Source organism: Zootoca vivipara, chromosome 8 (assembly GCF_965207765.1).
Source record: "Zootoca vivipara chromosome 8, rZooViv2.hap1.1, whole genome shotgun sequence".
In the NCBI taxonomy this organism is placed as follows: Eukaryota; Metazoa; Chordata; class Lepidosauria; order Squamata; family Lacertidae; genus Zootoca; species Zootoca vivipara.
The window spans coordinates 48,360,219-48,381,227 of record NC_142591.1 but is presented as its reverse complement, the minus strand read 5'-3'; the positions used below and the strand labels follow the sequence as shown (position 1 = coordinate 48,381,227).

The 21,009-nt window shown below is 41.2% G+C and overlaps 1 protein-coding gene across 2 annotated transcripts in view; it reads right to left on the bottom strand.

Annotated features, from left to right (window-relative positions):
* Nucleotides 1-10,241: 10,241 nt before the first annotated feature.
* LOC118090177 (chloride channel protein D-like) overlaps nt 10,242-21,009 on the bottom strand; it is a 61,971-nt gene continuing 51,203 nt past the window's right edge. For both annotated transcript variants that reach the window (XM_035125563.3, XM_088675478.1), the window contains exons 14-16: nt 15,257-15,353; nt 13,659-13,754; nt 10,242-11,770 (exon numbers count right to left, since the gene is read on the bottom strand). In XM_035125563.3, coding sequence (XP_034981454.3) covers nt 11,540-11,770; nt 13,659-13,754; nt 15,257-15,353 — 424 coding nt within the window. In that variant the 3' untranslated portion in view covers nt 10,242-11,539. The remainder of the gene's footprint in view (nt 11,771-13,658; nt 13,755-15,256; nt 15,354-21,009) is intronic.

Below are 21,009 nucleotides of genomic sequence, written 5' to 3'. Positions count from 1 at the left end.
GGAGGGCCGCAGTTTGGGGATCCCTGGTCTAGTAGTTCTTTGCTTTATATAAACTGAAGGTAAGTTCAGAAACAAAACAAATTTAACACATGTACGAAATGGTAAGTCCCATTGAATTCAACAGGACCTCTGAGTAAACACACTTAGAACTCCCTAATCTGTCTTTATAATATAATCATAGTGTGCTGGGACACAATAGAGAACTTTAATGATATGTTATTCTCATGATCTGAAATTTCTGGTCAGCTTTAAAACATTAAGCACTACAAAGGCTATAAGTGAACTCCAGCACTTCAATTTTAGCAATGATCTAGATAATTTTTAATGCACTTTAAAACAGAACTTGTAAAGGTTAAATTAATGCCCAGGTCCATTGAATTAAAACTCCAGAGTAAAAAATCTGCCTTTCATTAAAATGAGAAAGGTCACCTAGAAGTTTCTTTCTTTGCTCTCCAAATCCCTTACATTTTCTTAAAAGAAAAGAAAAGCAACGGGCTTTAAACAAAATGTGAAAGCACAGAGTTCTCAATACTATAGCTGCAAATGCATGTATGTCTTCAGTTCATTCCAGGAGATCACTGCAGGAACACTAGGAAGGAGTCTAACAGGGCCGTCTCATATATGCCTGCACCATTGAACACAGTGGGACATACACCCAAGTAAACATGCTTATCTTGGCTTTTAGAACAAGCAGTAATTGGCAGCTCTGGGACCTAAGCCCTTATCTCAGAAGAAAAGTCAGTGGTATAAAGTTTTGACACATTTTTTCCATAAGCTATTTCCACACTATATATTAAATGCTTAAGTTCATAGGATTTGTTTTAGTTTAATTGTTACCTCACACTCCAGGGGAAATACCAGCAAAGACCCTGAAGGAAATATGGTTTCTTTTTAGAGTAGGACCACATCAAATAGCTTGCAAAATATGGCTGCTTATTAGAAGGACTATAGCACAAACCTCTATACAGTACATCTTGAATGGGTAATATGGTGGAGATGGCTAAGAGATGCTTTGGACTACAACTCAGGCACGTAGCAAGGGAGGGGTGTAGGGGGTGGTCCGCCCCTAGCTCCATACTAGCTCCACTCTGGCGGGGGAGCGCCCCTGCCCGCCCCTCACCTCCTCTGCCCGAGCAGGAAGAAGCAGAGTGCACCAGGCGGCTGCAGCAAACTGCTCCGTAGCATGCTCTGCTTCAGAGCGCGCCAGCCACCTGGACGGACTGCGCATGTGCGGACATGCACAGTCTGTCCTGGCGCGTGCGTCATGTGTCACAACGCATGCACGCTGCGGAGCGACGCCCCACCCCCAGGGGGTGCCGCCCCGAGCAGCTAAGCGGCACCATTCGCCACTGCTGCAACTCCCATCTTTGTTCATGCTGGCTGGGGCTGATGGGAGCTGTAGTCCAATAACAAAAGGAAGGCACCTTGTTGGCTATCTCTAAATGCAGCCAAACCAAAAGTTGCCTAGAACCTGGAGTGTGAGCTAAGAGGTAAACTACATACAAATGCATGGAACAAAGCCCAGATGTTTGATTTGCATACCAAAAGTAGCATCAAAAAGCCTATACAGTACTCCTCTGCACTACTGACTGAATCTCTGGGTGGCAACCCTGGACTTAATCTTAAGTGGTGCCCAAGATCTCATCCAATACTTTGTTCTCACAGTGGCCAACCAGATACCTATGAGGACCCTTCAAGAAAGGATCAAGTACAACAGCAATCTCACCACTTGTGATTCCCAGCAACTGATATTCAGAGGCTGACTGCCTCCCACAGTGCCTCTGACTTAAGTTAGCCATCTGCCCGGCGACAATTGCTTCTTGATTCCTCTTGCTTAAGCCTGGTTATATGCGCAAACAATGTTCACAGTATGTCAGTGAGACACATAAATTAGTAACAGTCTTCTGGAGAATTATGCACTTAAGCAAGGGTTCTGGGTGCCAAATAACATAATTACCTTACCATTTATTTGTCACCTTTAACACACGGAAGAAACCATCAAATAAACAAATAACATTGCATGCATTTTCTCTGTCTAAAATTGATCTGTGCCAGCTATAGCATATGAGATAATGAAATACTTCATGTGCTGCTGGTAAAGTATACGAGCTGCTATGAAAGGGGATCTCATCCTTTTACAACAAAACCCTTGGCACAATTCAAATACATTTCATGATTTGGGTGGAAGTTCATTTTTCCTCACTTAATCAATGTCTCTTGAGGGACATTGCTTTCATTTTCAAGAGATATTGGAAAAGGAATCTCTCTATGCTCTCTTACATTTACCTTTAAACATATGCCACCTTGCCAAATTTAAACTGTTTTAAAGTGTGAGATTGGGAAAGCTATTTCTTACCATTAGTTTCAGTTTGGCTCGAATATTTCTGAATATCAGAAGTATAAATATTAGGCATATGTTGAAGGAAAATGAGAGAAGGTCACAATGACCTTATCTGTGCCAGGGAGATTTCATTGCTGGAAGCAAGTCTTTATGTTATACAGAACACAGCAGCCATTATCTAGCCCAGAATACTATAGACATCCTTGTGCTACAAATGCATAAGAAAGGTAAGCAAAGTCTACTGTTTCTCCCACATACAGTTGTCATTCATTCTCAAGTCCCACCCATAAAATAAGAATAGTCAGAGCCTAAGACCCTGCCAATGACTTGACACCATATTCCTCCTACCATAGGTAGGCTGTGCTTTTTCTCCTTCTCCCATTAGAGAAGGACAGGGAAGAATTTGTGAGGTGTTCATACTCTGATCTGCCTCAGAACTTTCTGCATGTGGCATAAGCAACATTGGAGATATAAAAACATTTACTATGGCCCCATAACTCCACAGTTTTAGTCTGAGAACTGTTAATAGTGATTTCCCATGGGACAACTCAGGAGAAATTAGGAATGCAACAGCCAATAGTTCTCCCTCCAGATGTAGCAAACTATGGCAGCTATGTAGTCAAACTAATTTCCATGACTTTCGCAATCTATTAAACCAAGGCCATCTCTACCATTAGGCAAAGTGAGGCAACAGAGCAGGGAGAAGATGTTAAGAATAGAGTTATACGTGCCACGAAGCTTGTCATATACCCTCTTAGCTGGCCCACTGGCCTCAAATATAGTGGAAGACATTTTCCCAGTGCCAGTATTGATGCAAGATGCAACTGACAGTCCAAGCAGCTTCTGAACATGGAATCATAGCTGCCAAGTTCTCCCTTTTTTTAAGGGAAATTCCCTTATGCTGAATAGGCTTCCTCGCGAGAAAAGGGAAAACTTGGCAGCTATGCATGGAATAGGAGTGAGCGCCTCAAGCAGCAAAAAGCTATGGGCCAACCTTGCTTAGGGCTGTTTCCTTCATTATATTTCCCTAAACGCATTAATAAACAATCTGCACCAGCTGCAATGAAGCATGTCTCTCCCGTATCAGTCCCTACAGCCACAGCAGGCGCTGTAACTCTCCAATGGTTTGATTTCACCCGCAAACAATTACTCCTCCATTGTAGCCCAAGACAGATAGATCCAACATCATTAACAAACATGGATAGAGAAGGAGCCATAAGATGGACGTTTGTGTAGCTACAGAGAATCAGGTGCCTGTCACAAAATGCCTTTAAAATAATATTTTTAAAAAACAAAACAAAACCCATTCTAGGTCTGTACCACTTTACATAATGCATGTCAAGTTTGCATTTCTCAATACTTTACTACATCACAAACTCCACAAACATAAAAGGCCCGTCTAGAACCTTTCTAGATGTGGAGAATATTGAGACATGCACACTCCACCTTCATTCCAAAGTGATAACTGTGCACCACATGCTTTTTTAAATGTTTGAATCGATGTCAGGCATTCATGAAATTTCCTGGAAGGTGGTTAGTTGCATGCATACATATGAGAAATGATCATGACTCTTCACAATGACAGCATCTTCAGATGCTTCCTGATGCTGTCTCTTGCATTCTGGATCAGGTCATTGAAAACAAGGGGTTGGGTTCACCTTGTAGAGATTATTTTATTTACTACCAACCACTACTAACTCTGCTTAGTAGCTACTTCCAGCCATGGGAGCAAAGTCTGGATCCAACCCAAGTTCTGAATTTATTTCAGAAACCATATGAAAATTCCTCACAGAATTTTAACAGGGAGAAATGTAAAGTACTACACTTGGGCAAAAAAAAACTGAAAGGCACAAATACAGGATGGGTGACACCTGGCTTGAGAGCAGTACATGTGAAAAGGATCTAGGAGTCTTGGTAGACCACAAACTTGACATGAGTCAACAGTGTGATGTAGCAGCTAAAAAAGCCAATGCAATTCTGGGCTGCATCAATGGGAGTATAGCATCTAGACCAGGGGTCAGCAAACTTTTTCAGCAGGGGACCGGTCCACTGTCCCTCAGACCTTGTGAGGGGCCGGACTATATTTTGAAAAAAAATATGAATGAATTCCTATGCCCCTCAAATAACCCAGAGATGCATTTTAAATAAAAGGACACATTCTACTCATTTAAAAACATGCTGATTCTCAGACCATCCGCGGGCCGGATTTAGAAGGCGATTGTGCTGCATCCGGCCCCTGGGCCTTAGTTTGGGGACCCCTGATCTAGATCAAGGGAAGTAATAGTACCACTGTATTTTGCTCTGGTCAGACCTCACCTGGAGCACTGTGTCCAGTTCTGGGCACCACAGTTCAAGAAGGATACTGACAAGCTGGAACGTGTCCAGAGGAGGGCAACCAAAATGGTCAAAGGCCTGGAAATGATGCCTTATGAGGAACAGCTTAGGGAGCTGGGCATGTTTAGCCTGGAGAAGAGAAGGTTAAGGGGTGATATGATAGCCATGTTCAAATATATTAAAGGATGCCATTTAGAGGAGGGGGAAAGGTTGTTTTCTCCTGCTCCAGAGAAGCGGATACGGAGCAATGGATTCAAACTACAAGAAAGAAGATTCCACCTAAACATTAGGAAGAACTTCCTGACAGTAAGAGTTGTTCAACAGTGGAATTTGCTGCCAAGGAGTGTGGTGGAGACTCCTTTTTGGAGGTCTTTAAGCAGAGGCTTGACAGCCATCTGTCAGGAATGCCTTGATGGTATTTCCTGCTTGGCAGGGAGTTGGACTGGATGGCCCTTGTGGTCTCTTCCAACTCTATGATTCTATTCACCACCTTCCTAGCTACTAGGGGCAAACCTGATATTCTGAGATGGCAGAGATTTTTTTTTCTTGCTCAGCCATGGATTTTTAGGGACTATTCCACACTCATTTTCAACTTCAGGATACAGTAACAGTATTTTGAAAATGTATTGTTTTGAGTTAGCTTCAGTGCATGGATAATTATATAAAGAGGCCACAGCATACTCTTATTCAGTCCACCCATCCAATTTAATATTCTTGCACATGTGGCAAACATTCCTTTAATTCATTGTTATGCTATTTATTTTTATTGGGTGCATGGGCTTGAATTGCTGGAGTTCTAAATATTGGCCATGATTCAAGCACTCTGAGGCGAGCGTAAAACAAAATGCTACTCTGTGAACACCAAAATAAACATCTAGAATGATAAACAGAAGTGTAATTTACAAAGTACATGAGGATCACATACTGAATCGAGACATTCAGATAACTGAGTGTTGACTAATGATAGTCGATTATATCCATGAAACCTCAAATCAGCCACTTGATTTGCAATATTGCACTTGCTGGCCTTAGACCTGACATAGGCTGATGCAGAAGCAGCCATGAACCAAATTGCAACAAATGCTCAGCAGATGTGCTACTGGCTTACAGTTCCAGTTCATTCAGGAAGGTTCCCCCCACCCCCCGCCAGGAATGGAACGACCAATTGCTCCTTTAGCCTCTGTCAATAATGTTCTCTTCAGAGAACAGCATTTCAAGGGTTAAGCAAGTGGAGGTTTTCAAAATCATACCCTGGGACGTTCGTTCTACTTGTATCGTCTTTTACCTTGGCACAAAACCACTGAAAATGATCCAAAAACGATAAACATCTACTGAGGTCATTTCTGCAGTACTGTGGTGCTACAGTTCTATTCAAACACGGTGGGCTGTGTGCCTGTGACTCATTCAGTTCATTAAGCAAATCCAGCCGAGATTTGTGAAGATGTTGGAAAGAGTGGCATCTAGTGGTTCCTTCTGGCAGGTGGGTTCCATATAACAAATCAAACATCTTAGTAATGAAAAGGCAACTGAGGAAAAATCTGAGTGCTAATAAAACAGGGACACATTAGGTTCCTTTAAAATGCACGCTCTGAATTTGGAAGAAACAAGGTCGAAGCAAGCAGAACATTCTGCTTCCTTCTTTGAGGGGCATTCTTGGTTTGGAATTTAATGCTGCATACCAGAATACCTGTTTATTAATGATATAATCCAGCAGCGTTAATGACAAACAGCAACCTTTTACCATTTTTCCATCAGGTAACTGTCAATCCCATTTATCTTAGCTATAAACTGAGAAAATATTTTCAAAATGTTCCATGGCTAGCAGTTTCTGTGCTAACTTGGGGTGATTCCAAGTGACACATTTATTGAGCATTTATTCTGAGTTCTTCATAGAGAAATTAAACAATGTTGTCTATTTATTTATTTATTTATTTATTTATTTATTTATTTAATGTAGGCCATTGATTCTAACTTGTTTGCAAGGAGGTTAGATGGCGTGTTATCCCACACTTTTTCTGTGCATTTCCCCATCACCTTCATTACTGCAGAAGTCCAATTTTGGGAGGAAGCATATACGTTGCACAAGACTTCCCAATCACTTATAATTGTGCAACCTGAATCTCCCAATACGTGACCGAATCCCACCCCCAAATAGACTATAATAAAGTGATTTGTTTCAAATTAATTGTCTGTCTCTTGTTCTTTGCTTGCCTTCTTGCAACATAGTCGCTGGTACCACCTGACCACAGAAAGTTTATACATCATTTTCCATTGCCTCATCATTTCCAGTCTTCTGGTCTTTAAGGTAAGCAGTTCTGCATGTCATAGGTTTTTATTTTCTGGCATTGGTCTACATACACAATTTAACCTGTAACTTCTGACATTTCCAATAATGCTTCCACACACAAAAAATTAGTTGCCTTATTGCCATAACCATAACAAATGGTAGAAAGACCCTTTACTCCCACATCCTCTGCAACATAATGACTTTACCTCCTGATCAATATGTGTCTTGAATCCCTGGCGACTGGTCCCGCTGGTGTATACAGTCCCAAGGGCACATGCTAGCAAGTAGTCCAGTAGTCCAATAGGTCAGGAAACACATGGTCAGGGAACCTGGAGTTGAGTTCCGAAAAGCACAGACCCATGGAACTTACGACCCCCAAGCTGTGGTCTATCAATATGGAAAGTTAAGCAGACATAGCACCTCAGCTCTGCTTACCCTCTCGCCCCTTGACTCTTAATTGCAGCATCTGGGCTTGACAAGGCATGTGACCCTCACCTGTTCCAAGGCTACTCCAGCTGAGGAATCACATAGCTCCTACCAGAGCTAACAAGGCCACCAGGCCAGCTAGGGAGCTGAGCTGTGGGCCCTTGCTTGCCTCAGCTCCCTCCACCTCAGAGCCCACCATGTTCGTGGAGATGGGGGCCCCTCTGGCTCTGGTTATGGGTTGTTCTGGCTCTGGTTCCTGACCCCATCCTCTTGTCGTCCTCTGTCACCCCATGAGTACTTTCTATGCCCCCAACCTCTCCTCCTCCACCCCCAGCTTTGCCCTGGTGTGAACCAGTTGCGGCTACATCCCTCACTGAGATCCTCTTCCTCATGATTCAGGATTAGAATCATAGAATCATAGAGTTGGAAGAGACCACAAGGGTCATCCATTCCAACCCCCTGCCAAGCAGGAAACACCATCAAAGCATTCTTGATTAGTAGAGGTGAAGTGCCATTTATGTACAACACTGAGGGAGATTTATTGTACATGTGCCAACACTTATTTGAATGGCTTTTCTGACCACGTTGCCTTCCATATTATAAGGGTCTATTTTTCTTTCTATATCTTCCTCCCATACTGAGTCTGTTTTCAGATTATCCACAGTTCCCGTGGACTTGCCATCCATAATCATGTATAGCCTACACTTAAGACTAAACATTCCAATTCATAATCAATGTGGTATGTGAAATTTACTAACGATATTCAGGCTCTGCTCACTTTATTCCTAATTATGGGTTGGTGCTAAGGTGTACCACCTAACACACCTGAAGTCAGTATGTCATTTTGTTTTGCATTTGCATGCACACCCTTTTGTTTGGCATCATCTCACATATTTGGATGCCAAAGGCAACAAACCTTACACTAAAGCAATTGACTGTATCATCGTCACAAACCTACTTGCTGGCGGAGACTAACTTCGCAGGAATCAGATGTGATGTATCATGTCAGTAATCAATCATCAGATATTTTTTAAAAAGTTCTGTTTGATATTTGAACATTGTCTCCTTCCTTGTTCAATTGAACAATACTGATTGTGGAAATGTCTAACAAAAAGAAGCTGCAGGCCTTTAACCAATACATTACATTCTGCATATGTGCACACACAAACATGTACAATTCACAGAGGAGCCTATGAAGGGTTGCAGACCAGGCTGCTGCCAAAAGCATTGAGGCATTCGCTTTTTAGCTCTAGAGCCTGTCTGCCTATTAGAGACGGCACAGCTGAGGATCCTCAGTGACATGTGGCGTCTCTGGCAAACATTTAAGAAAATAAGTTGGCAACCTTATGAAAGGAGCATGAATGAACGGACAGCCACAGTGCTGATCTGCTACAAAGCTGGTTAATAAATCAACGATTCTGAGAAACTGGAAAAATAAACTGCCACCCATAAATGGAAAATAGGACCAAGCCTAGATATTTGGACAGTGCATGTGCCCAAGACCTGCTTCTGCACTTCTCCATAGGCTACACTCCTTTCCCCCATTACTGCCATTTTTCTCCAAGGATTTATGTCTTCAATGCTCCCCTGCCCAAAATGAATTTGAGAATCAGGGTCCTGAAGAAACCATTTACCCCCCATTTTGAAATTCGAGGGTTTTTGTTGTTGTTGTTGTTGTTGTTTTCTTTTGTTTTGAAGTGTAACAAGCAATTTATTTTCTCAGATTTTTCTTGAATTTTGCAACAAAATTCAGGGAAAGATCACAGTGACGGAAGACTTCATCCAGCAATGCTCATTAAAAACCTCATTATTTACCTACTACTAATTCTGTGTCTAGCATGAGATCACTGCCAGACTTGACACTCCTCCTATCTTTTGTCTGAATAATCTGTGCCCATCTACTTCTTGAGGAGTTTTTCCCCTTATTACTTTGCTTGCATAAAATCTAATAAAATTATTCATAGGATGAATCAGATATTCCAGTAGTGTCATGGCAGAGAAGCTTTTAAATGATCTTCTGTGTTTGTACACTGGGATGTGATCAAACAGCTCTTATTCAGGTTTTTATTTACTAGTAAAATGGAAAAGATTCTAGTCATAAATGTTGCACAACAATGCTACAGGCTGAACCCATTTACCTAGGGAGAAAATTCCACCAACATCAAGGCTGGTACCATCTCAACCCGGCTGGAAAAAAATAGAGAAGTCCAAAATCTGGTGATGTAAATGATTTTGCCTCTGTTTTCTTAAGTTAAAATTTATCTTTCTGTTTGCTATACCATTTTTATTTTGCATAATACATTTCACAGTGCGTTTTCTATAAATTTGATAGAACAAGCAACAAATAGATGTATTTGTGTAGAACTGGCCCCAGACTGGCCCCACCATTTGAGTAAGTGGTCCACCCCAAAATAATCAAACTTATTTTAATAATGTCTATATAGCCATTACAGTCAAACAGATGCTTAAGAGGGCAAATGACAAATTGTAAGAGGGAAAACAGGGGGGGAATGAAGAAAAACAGCAGTAAGCAGAGAGACAGTTCTATCCAAAGGAATGTGTTCAAAAGCAAGGGAAATCTTTGGTTGGTGTCCAAAAGAATAGTGAAGAGGGTTTCAGAGTTGTAGCACTAGCAGGAAAGTTTCTGTTCTATGATAATGTATTTGCAACCCAATCAGCAGAAGTACTGTCTTAGCATAAAATGCCATCCTCACCAACCTTGCTTATTTTTTTAAAATGCAATATTTTTTATCATTTATACTAATGAAAAGCCTTTAGTAAACTTAGGGTAATGAATATACACATTTCTATCCTGTTCTTCTAGTGTCCATGTACCACTCAGTGGGATCACTCTTTATTTCTCATATGCGAGCGGCATCTTTATTCATTTATTGGTACAAATCACATACCGGCAGTATAAAACATGAAAAGGAAGGGGAAATGAAAGAACCAGTGAACAGAGTTTTGGATGTACTACAGCCTGTGCCTTTTCAGACGTGGTACTTTTACCCATTGTGAAAGTTCATAATACACATTCATAAAATCTTGATATCATATTCATAGACTCATTTAATATATGAGTCGAATCGCTGAATTGGAAGGGACCACAAGGGTCATCTAGTCCAACCCCCTGTAATGCAGGAGGCCACTCCATGTCTGAGCATACCGGGGGCGGGGGTGGATAGCAGGGCCATCTTTAGCATATGCACCACTGGTGTGCAAAGATCCACCCAGCGCCCCCAAATTTAGTTGTGCAAACTCAAAGTTGTTGGTGTTTTTTGGGGGAGGAAAATCGCTCACCTCTAATAACGATTCAGCAGAAATAACTGCTTTTGTTTCCTGACTCATCAGGATTATTTGACGTTATGGAGTAACAGAGCAACAGAGGGGGGGGATGGGGACTTCCGAGAGGGACCGGTATACAGTAGGTATACAATTGACGCCCCCCAGAATACATTTGGTGCTCCCCAGAATTCGGCGCTGGAGTGCCCTGCACCCCTTGGACCCCCGGGTAAAGACAGCTGAGAGAGAGTTAAAGCTACTCAGTCACGTGGATTGGGAGGCCTGCAGTGGCTAGGGTGGGGAGAAACAGAGAGAGGGAGAGGGGGAGGGGAGGGGGAGGGGAGGGGGAGGGGGGAGAGAGAGGATGGAAGAAACCTGCACTTAAAACAGGACTACAGTATGTGACTAAAGTTGCATCTTGTAAGGAAGAAATAGCACACTTATTATGATTTTAGGTAGAAATACTTAATTATTAACGATGGTTTATACCATTTAAGACACATCATCCCTATGTGATTTACACAAGATGTTAACATTGCAATATAAAAATTTCCACAAAATAAAGCAATAAAACAGTCAATACATAAATCAATAATAATGATTGCTGTTTGCACCTTATATGCTATTATTATATCCCATCTGAGATTGGAATGAGAAAGAACTGTGTGAGTTGGGAATGAGATCACAATTGTTATGAACGCAAATCTATTTGTCCCTATTTTTTGATTTGGTAACTGGGAGAATTAGGCAAGGCTTATCTATTTGATATGCAGAGGATACACTAATACACACACATCCAAATTCAAAGAAGAACATACATACTTGTTCATTATGAAATTAAACTGAGCATTCCCTGTTCAGATTGCTTCCTAGTCTAAAAGCTCATCATCAGAGTGAAGCTGATTCGACGACTGCTGGAGTCCCAGCTTCTCTTCCAGCTGGAAAGATATCAGATCTTTTCTGGTGATTATCCCAACAACCTGGTTCTGCAAATCAACAACTGTCAGGTGCCGAAGGCCCAGAGACCGAAATATGATGTATGTGCGTTGCAGTGAGAAATGGGCTTGAACCGACACTGCTGATTTGTTTATGTAGGGTTCCTGCAAGATAAAGTAAAGGACACACTAAGAGAAAACAGGGGTAACCTTATCATATCTTAATTCCCAAATGAAAGAAGAGCACAATGCAGTGGTTGTTGTTGTTTTATCTCACTTGTACATTCAAAATATTTCCTTTAAAATAAACATGTTATAATGGTGGTTTCATTTTTCACTAGAATTTCACATTGATACAGGAATATACACAGATCATACAGGGAAGGGCAGTTAAAGCTAAACTCCAGTAGTACGTTCAAGAGTTCTGCATGGCTTTGATAGGCATGTGGCAGTTTGTTAAACCAAATACATTTTATAGTGAGGTTTTGTTACATTGCTCTTAACAACATCCTACAGCATTCCACAGCAGATGCTTGCAGGAAGAAAGAACGAAAGAACAAAAAGGGGAAATAAAATTAATCTATTTCTAAGAAGGCAATTTCTGGCACTCAGAATACAAGGTAATTTGGCTGAAGAACCACTGCAGCCACCAGTTTTGCTACGAGCAAAGCAAAGAGTCACCTCACATAATTTTTCGTACATGGAGATGGGCTCCGTAAAGTGGGGTCAGGGTTTTTCTATAGCTGCCAAGTTATCCCTTTTTTAAGGGAAATTCCCTTATGCTGAATAGGCTTCCTCGTGAGAAAAGGGAAAACTTGGCAGCTATGGGTTTGACACATAAAGCTACGGAGATTATTTCTGGGTAGGAAAAGCTAGACGCACAGCACAAGTGTATTTTGCCACAACCATGCTAGTCAGAAAGCTGATGTGCAGAGAGGTGATCTCATGGTCAAGGAAACATCAGGTATGAAGTGGCCTTGAGGTTAAATCCATTGTTTCTACATTTACTGAATTGTCACAGCAGAAAGTTTAATGCAGATACACAATTCCTAAAACTAAAAACAAACACCCCAAGCCAAGAAACATTCTCACTTGGTGACAATCACTCACATTTTTATAGTTCCCAGGCTAGATTACTGCAAAACACTCTTGCTGGAGTTTCCCTGACAACTGTACAAAAGCTTCAACTCATGTTGATGGTTGCCCCTGATGAATTGCTCCACTGGAAATGTACACAGCACTGCTCAGTGTGATCTACATATTGGTTCTGGATGGTCCTCAAGACACAAACTGGAAAGCCCTCAACCATAAAGCCCCCAACCACTTGGATCCAACATACGTACCATCTGCTACCTCTCTTATATCACAACCACAAGGTTAACCAAAATCACCTTAATGGGGTTGCTGTGTGTGTGCCATAGGTAGGAGACAATGTTTGTACAAAGACATATGGCAGTCCTTAGGCTGTCCCAATGAAATATTGTCATGCACAGACCATACAGTGCTGCTGCTATTCTTCTAGTCACTTTATGAGAGATCCAAACAAAGCTGCCTCTCACTTTAGCTTCCCAACACAGCAGTGAAATATGAAAATATATATGGGAATACGGAGACAGGAAAATAAGTTTTTCATTGTTGTGCTGTTGGAGCGATGGTTTGAGAGCGGAAAAAACTCAAGAGCTTCACCATACATTGTGCCTTTGCAATTCCATAGGAGTCAAACACTGACATTTAAATGATTTGTTCCATTAACACTGGATCTTTGCGCCAATCTGGAACGTGTTTTAATCGCAAACCCCCTTGAAATGGTTGCCTTTGTTGTATTTTCTTGTTGGCTCATCGTATCAACATCTGTTATGTTTATATAATATGAATTAAAACTCAGGAATGCTGTTTGTACTCGGCTACTTTGTTGAGAGTGTAGCGTCCCGAGATTGGCAGTGTTTATGTAAATCAGTGTAGCTGACAGAGCCGTCATAAACAGAAGAGAAAATATAACAAACACATTGTTCGTGGAGGAAATGTTTGTTTTCAGAGCTGGCTCCGCTCTTACCAGATTGATGAAGCGTTGCTGATACTGAGGGTCCGTAGTGTAGCGACCCAACAACATGGTCATCTGTTGCTGATTAGGCGGTTTTTCAACTCTGATCTGCAATAGACAAGATACACCACTATTATTTTGTGCAGTGCAATGCAGCCAGGTTCAATTTCTAGCAAGGAAACCTATTAGCCAGAAAAATTCACTGAAGTTCTTTACCCGATGGGACAAAGGTCCTTGGGGGGAAAAAGACATCTGAATTCAGCAGATCAAGGTGATGGTTTCTGTACATGCTGTAGTGCAAGGTGAGAGCAGATAGAGATTCCCACCCCGGGAGGGTAGCCCATCTAGGAGAAGGAAAACTCTGGTCTTACACCTCTGCTGCCTTGTGGATCTTTGGGAGAAGACAAGACTAAGGAGTAAACCCTCTACACAAATATGGAGTGGAGCCCTTAAGATGGAGGATGGCACCTTGTATGCCTCCTTCCAGCAACTCCTGCAGCCAAACTGGTGCTAATTGTATTGCTCTGCTTTCCTTTGGACCACATCAGTGACACCAAGAAGGGGGGGGTCTTGTTGTATAGGGCGGCAACCCAGGACCTCCATACACATTGGCCAGGCTTGCACCTTAGGGAAGTCAATTTGGGGCTGCTAATGCAGCGGTTTGACTTACAGAAGCATACTCCATTGTCTCTTGAGACAGACAGATGCTAACAAAAACAGGTGGTTTCGGCAGATTGAGATCTGGGAGAGGCAACTCATGGCGGATTGATTTATATTCCACTTTTCTGCAGTGCCCCAACTCAGCATGGATTCACAACAGGTACAAATACAACAATATATTCCATTACAGGTTGATTACAAAACTAGAAATTATCAAAATTACCAAGACCACAAAATAAACTATTTCAATCATCAATAATCATCAGCCCTACAAACTTCTATGTAATCATCTCCCTTGTAGGAACTGGATTTTCCTAGAATTATTGCTTGAAGCACTACTATAGTGCTCCACTACTTTGAAATTGTTACATCTGAACACATGAAAAACAGTCACTCACATTCTTACTAGCCTTTTGCAGCAAAAAAATTCCATTCTGGGAATAGAATAACCAATAAAGCTAGGCTGCTACAAGCAGGAAGCAGGGGGAGGGGGAGGGGAGGGGTTGTATAACATGCATGTAGTTTTTACCAACCACTTGTTTCAAAACTAGAAGTATGATCTCCAGCAGGGCCAGCGTCAGGTTTTGGCAGGGCCCTGGGCAAGATGCCCAGAGTGGGGTCCCTCTCTGAATAGACCCATGTGCTTCACATTCCTGTATCTACAGCCCTTTCATTTGCCCTCTTCCATTAGGCCTAATTCTTAGAGCCACTTAGCATGAGAGGATAAGGGAATTGAAAAGTGCTGTTCCTAGCTCACTTACTGAAAAGGAGCAAGTGAACAGACAGCAATAGGGAGGAGAAACAGCAAAATCTGGGGGGGGCACAGAGAAAATCAGTGGGTCCTTTGCTAGGGGGTAAGCCTCAGTAAATGCCCACCCTGGTCCCCAGATTCAAAAGTGTTCCCTGTTCCGTGTGTGTGTGTGTAAGATAAATAAAAGGGCATTTATTACCTTCTGATAGGAAAGAAGAGGTGTACAAGATTCAGAGTCTTCTGTAGTCTCCTTTTCAAAGACGGCTTCGTTTTCCAATAGCACACAGAGTTCAAGCCTAGTTTCATGAAGAATACATTCATCAGTAGACCAAATGACCACTCCAAAATAGCTATGAGATCAAGATTATTATTTTGACCAGAATTTTTCACCTATGTTGTTCCTCTGGGCATTAGCCTTCATGGCTCAATTCTGTACTCCCAGTGAACATTCAAATAAACATCAGACAGGGGATGAGCTCATACAACTATTAGCAACTAACAGAAGTGTTACACCAGTGCTCCCCAACCTTTTTATCGCCGTGGACCAGTCAACGTTTGGTAATTTTACTGCGGCCCACTGAGGGGGAGGGACGTTCCTTGGGCGGCCCGGTACCAATTGATCCACGGACCGGTACCGGTCCATGGCCCGGGGGTTGATGACCACTGTGTTACACCATAGTCTTCCATACTGCCTGGCCAAAATTCACAGGTAAGAACCAAATCCCTATTATTTTGTGTTCTCTACTTCCCTAAAAGGAGAGGAAGTCCAAAAGTTGTACTACCACTAGGTTTAGTTTCCTTTGGGGCACTGGAGACCTACAGTTTCTTTGGAACATATGACAAACATAAAGTCAGAGGCAGTTGGTTGGCCTACAGTGAATGTGATAGGCTGGATTAGGTGGACTTTCAGTCTGATCTAGCTAAGTTCTTATGCTTACAGCATGTATGTGTGGCGAACTGAACACTGTATATCTGGAACCTGATTCAATTTTCAAATAGCTATTATTATGGGTCTGTTTGAAAGAAATTGCCTCACAGAGAAACAGAATTGGTTTAACAGATATATCAAATGATACCTTGCGGAAGACTTGACATGCAATCCAAACACAAGCTGAACAAGGTTGTATTCAGTTACTCTCTAGTTCATTCAAGTGGAGTTTTAATAGGTAATAGGCATTTTGTTAATGTAAACAGCAGGAGCCAATGCAAAATTATTATCTAGTTGTAAATGTGCAAAGAGCATTACGATATTTATACTCGTACAAATCCTGTGAGATAGCCCAGTACAATGTCAGTTTTACATTTGGAATCTTAGCCATTGGCCTCTTCCCATTTGGCCATCTGAGATCTCATTCATACCTACCATTCAATTCTGTTATGAGTTGACTTTTTCTAGACACTGTTAAATGTCATTAAAACTATGAGCCTGAAAAGAGTGACAGCTGTTTCATGTTCACACATTAGACAACTTTTTCAGTATACATGAGCCATTTACAGACATTAGATCCGAGTAGAATGAACATATTCATGTTGAATGGATTCATGTTGTCTGGCTATTACAATATTGCTCCCCTCACATTTGAGCAGTCTTTAAACCCAGATCAGGTGTCACTAAAGGCTTCTATGAGGCTGACTGCTCTAACTTATCCCGGACACAAGTCAATACTTCTACCTAACTTGACTTTGTTCCTACACCAGTTGAGGTTCATGTAAAGAGCCAGTAGAGTACAGCTTGCTATGCAATCAAAGCCACTGTAAAAGGTATCATGTAAGTGGAGGCCAGTGTGGGACTAGCTACATCATTCAGGCTACATGCAAAGGAAGCTTTGGAGTTAGAGTATTTCAAAGGCAGTTTATGGGAATATGGCGTGTGTTCAATATATCTATCAATTCCAGCAGAAAGTCTTTGTGGCACTGTGCAGACTAACAAATCCATTATGGCATAAGCATTCACTGACTCATACCCAGGAAAGCTTATGCCATAATAAATGTGTTAGTCTTTAAGATGCCATGAAGACTTCATTGTTTTTGCTGCCGCAGACTCACACAGTTACCCTTCTGGAAACTATCCATGCCACTTTGTTTTCCTCTTCTGGCAATAAAGGGTTTAGGAATTCCCCAAGCATGAACATGCTTTATCTGGTATTCTTAAATAATAGCTCTGAATTGAACTGTGCTCCATACTCTGCTTCATAACATAAGAACATAAGAATAGCTTGTTGAATCAGGCCAATGGCCTTTCTAGTCCAGCATCCTGTTTTCACGGTGGCTACCCAGATGCCTGTTAGATGGCCACGGCAAACATGACCTGAGCACAGCAACACTCTGCCCACCTGTGATTCCCAGCAACTGGTATTCAGAGGCCTATTGCCTCTGTTAGCAGAGGTACAACATAGCAGTAGCCATGATGTAACAAACCATTGTAGTTACGTATATTGTATGTGTGCCCTGACAAAAGCTGCCCAACTTCAAACATTTTCACACCTGAAGCAAAAGCTCCCTTGGATCACTGTACAATGCTCATTGTTCAGGATACAGAGAGATGGAGTCTGGGTGCAGGAAAATGACACCTTCCCTGCAGTTTGCTGCCTGAAATGTTACATCATAGTAAGGATGGCTGCTGGAAGCTTATAAAAAGTTGTGCTGTCAGGTGAATTGCATACATATGGTGCCAATTTCTGTGCATCTGCTGCTCCAAAGAGAATTATTTCACCTACTTTATTGAAAGGCAATTAAAGATTAGATATCTGATCACCATAAAAAGCTATAAGAAACAAAAACAACAATAATGGTGTTTTGCCAAAAATGAAAATCACCCTGTTTTAGTTATGACCTGGAGTTTGTTATTTTCCTAATACAAGCCCTTACTAGCTGTGGTTTTTAGGAGTAAAACAAATGTCCCATTTAGCACAGTGCTAAAGAAAAGGAACATTTGTTTGCCACCCGAGTCTAGCTGGTAAGTTTGATCATATTCCAAATTATTCAGCTTTGGCCTGAACTAAACCAGCAGGGAATCACATAGGAGCTAGGCTTTGAGAAATGAAAGAAAAATCCGGATAATGAAAAAGGCACATGGACACGCAATATGTCTATGCTGCAACTACGATGAAGGAAAGTTTTGGAACACCTCTAATGAAAAACAATCCAAGGCTATTAACTTGCCACATTCAAGAGAAAAATGAGCACCCATTATTTCACTTGGACTTGCAGAAGTCATGCTTCAGAAGTATAACAAGATCATTCTTTGATGTTGCACATATCCTTCCTATCACATCATCAAGTCTCTAAAACAGCAGCCCAAGCATGTTTCTTGCACTATATTTTGGGCTTAACAGGAAGTTCTAGAGATCAGACAATGAACTGGCAATTGTTACTCTGCTCTTTATTTATTTAGAAAGGAAGAAACCCCTTTAGGAAAGAACCTCTTTTCAAAGATAGCCTGGCAAAGCCTTAGAGCATTTTTATTTTATGATATTAGCTATGAAACAGGCATCACAAAGACACACATTTCAGATTGCTCATTCGTACCCAAAGCTCCCACATTAGATACTATTCATTCCTGAGCACTATGCTGAAGCTATCAATGGAAAGGTCTTGTACCCCACCCTTCGCAAAAAATTCTTTCTCTGTAGATATGGAAAATTCTACACATTAGGGAACTGGCAGACTTATTATTATTATTATTATTATTATTATTATTATTATTATTATTATTATCCCTGACAAAATAGTTACAAAATGCACTCAATGTAGATTAAGCACTTGTTGTGGTGGTACATTTTAATAAAATAATAAACAAACAAACAAACAATAGTCCAAGCAAATATATTATGGGTGAGATAATCAAGACATCACATTTCATCCTGCATTTTACTGTCTACATTTGACATTACAGAAAGGTGTCTAAGAATATGGGGTATACAGTGGTACCTCTGGTTATGAACTTAATTCGTTCCGGAAGTCTGTTCTTAAGCTGAAACCATTCTTATCCCAAGGCATGCTTTCGCTAATGGGGCCTCCAGTGTGCAATTTCCGTTTGCATCCTGGGGCAAAGTTCACAACCAGCAGCAGCTACTTCCGGGTTAGCAGGGCTCGTAACCAAAAGCGTTCATAACCAGAGGTACCACTGTACATCCAATGAATAATGAAATTGAAGGGAGTCAGGCAGATCTTCTTGTGCAGAAGGTTCCACAAGCAGAAAAGTGTTATTTGTATGTACATACAGGCTGTATCAATATCAATATCCATCTTCAATTTCACCCCTTAACCTAAAACTAATTCCCAGAAATATCCATAATTTTAAACATTACTTCTTCTATCCATATAACCTTTATACATTTACATCTACCGGTAATTCTGTGCCCCCCCCCAATCTCGGAGTCTCCCAGACAGTTCAGCAAGTTCCATAGAGCAATCCAGTTTCGGTCCATCTTAACCAGTCAGAAAATATTATCCATTATTTCTTCTCACCCCACTCCCATTCTGTCACAATCTGACAGCCACTCATCTTTCTTTCCCCCCTACTGCTTCTCTAACTGCTACACGATGCCAACCATCAGAGTTACCACTTTTCAATCCTTTGAGAATTTTTATTCCCATTAAAGTCTGCCCCCAGTATGGGTCCTGCTCTCCATATCTCTCTCTGGGAGAACAATATTCCACACTGGTTCTTCTTCAAAAATCTTTTGTCCCAAGCATGGGTCTTGCTTCTCCCCTCTCACTGTGTGAGCAATGTTCCAAGCTGGATCTTGATAATTTTTTTCAACAATTTGGTCCATCCCTTCCTCTTCTTCTTTAAAATCATTTACAATGTCCAAAACAAATAAATGTTCATTTTTCTCCTCTGGGCTCTCTGGTTTCTCCATTCTTTTTTCGGTTTCCAAGCATTTCTGGTTTATCTTTTCAATCTGCATTGTATTCTGTTGTACCTCACTTCTGATTTCCCATAACAATTTTAAAAGCTCCTCTTGGAAATCAGAAAAGTCAGGTGTTATTATGTCTACTGGCATCTTGCTCTCAAATTCCATGGGTTACAAAACAGGAAATGGCGCAGTTTATATCTCCAAACTTCAGAAGCAGAAATTATATCCGAGCTGGTTGCAAACTAGCATTTTCAGTTCTTCTTCCTACCTTGATAGTCTTATAATCATTTACAGAAAGAGCAATTATCAAACTTCTTGTTCGCAGCCATATATTTTTCTCTCTCTTTGAAACTGACAGTTCATGACCTCAGAGAGGTAAACAAATTCGTTACTTTTGTGACGTCATAATGGCGGCTCGCCGATCCCTCCAGGGACCCGACTCCAGCTTACAATGGGACTTTCCCCAGTTCAAAATAATTTTTTTACAGGGATTTTACTAAATTCAGCCCTTCTCCCCTTAACCCTGTCTCGGGGGGAAGGATTTCAGCCCACAGCTACAACTTTTTCAACCAGAATAAGTTGCAAAGCCAATTGATTTAATTAGTCTAATTCAATGAGATTTACATTTGACAGAGTAGAGAAAGACAATGAGGCAGCCTTCAAACTGAGTTCTCGGACAATGCAATGGCTGCATTAAATTCTTCCTGCTCCACAGAATCACCATCCACAACTCTCAAGGCCCCAGACCACCTAATAAGGGGGCAATTTTCAACTAAAGATACTCCCTTGTCTTCAGTACTCTATCGCTACTGCTGGAGTTACATTATTTACCACTGCATCCAAGGAAGAATAGAAACATGTAGAACTATTACATGGGGGGCAAGTTATATTTATTTTTATTCATCCGATGTCATTCTACTCCAGCCTTCCTCCTTTTTGGAGAACAGGGTGGAGTCACATACTAAATCATTCCATTGGGCCCAAAACAAAAACACAAAATTACCCTGTTATAAAGAAAATGCAGCATTCTTGCATTCATTTATATTTTTTTCAAAAAAAAACATCAAGAATGATCCTTCCTCTGGGTGGA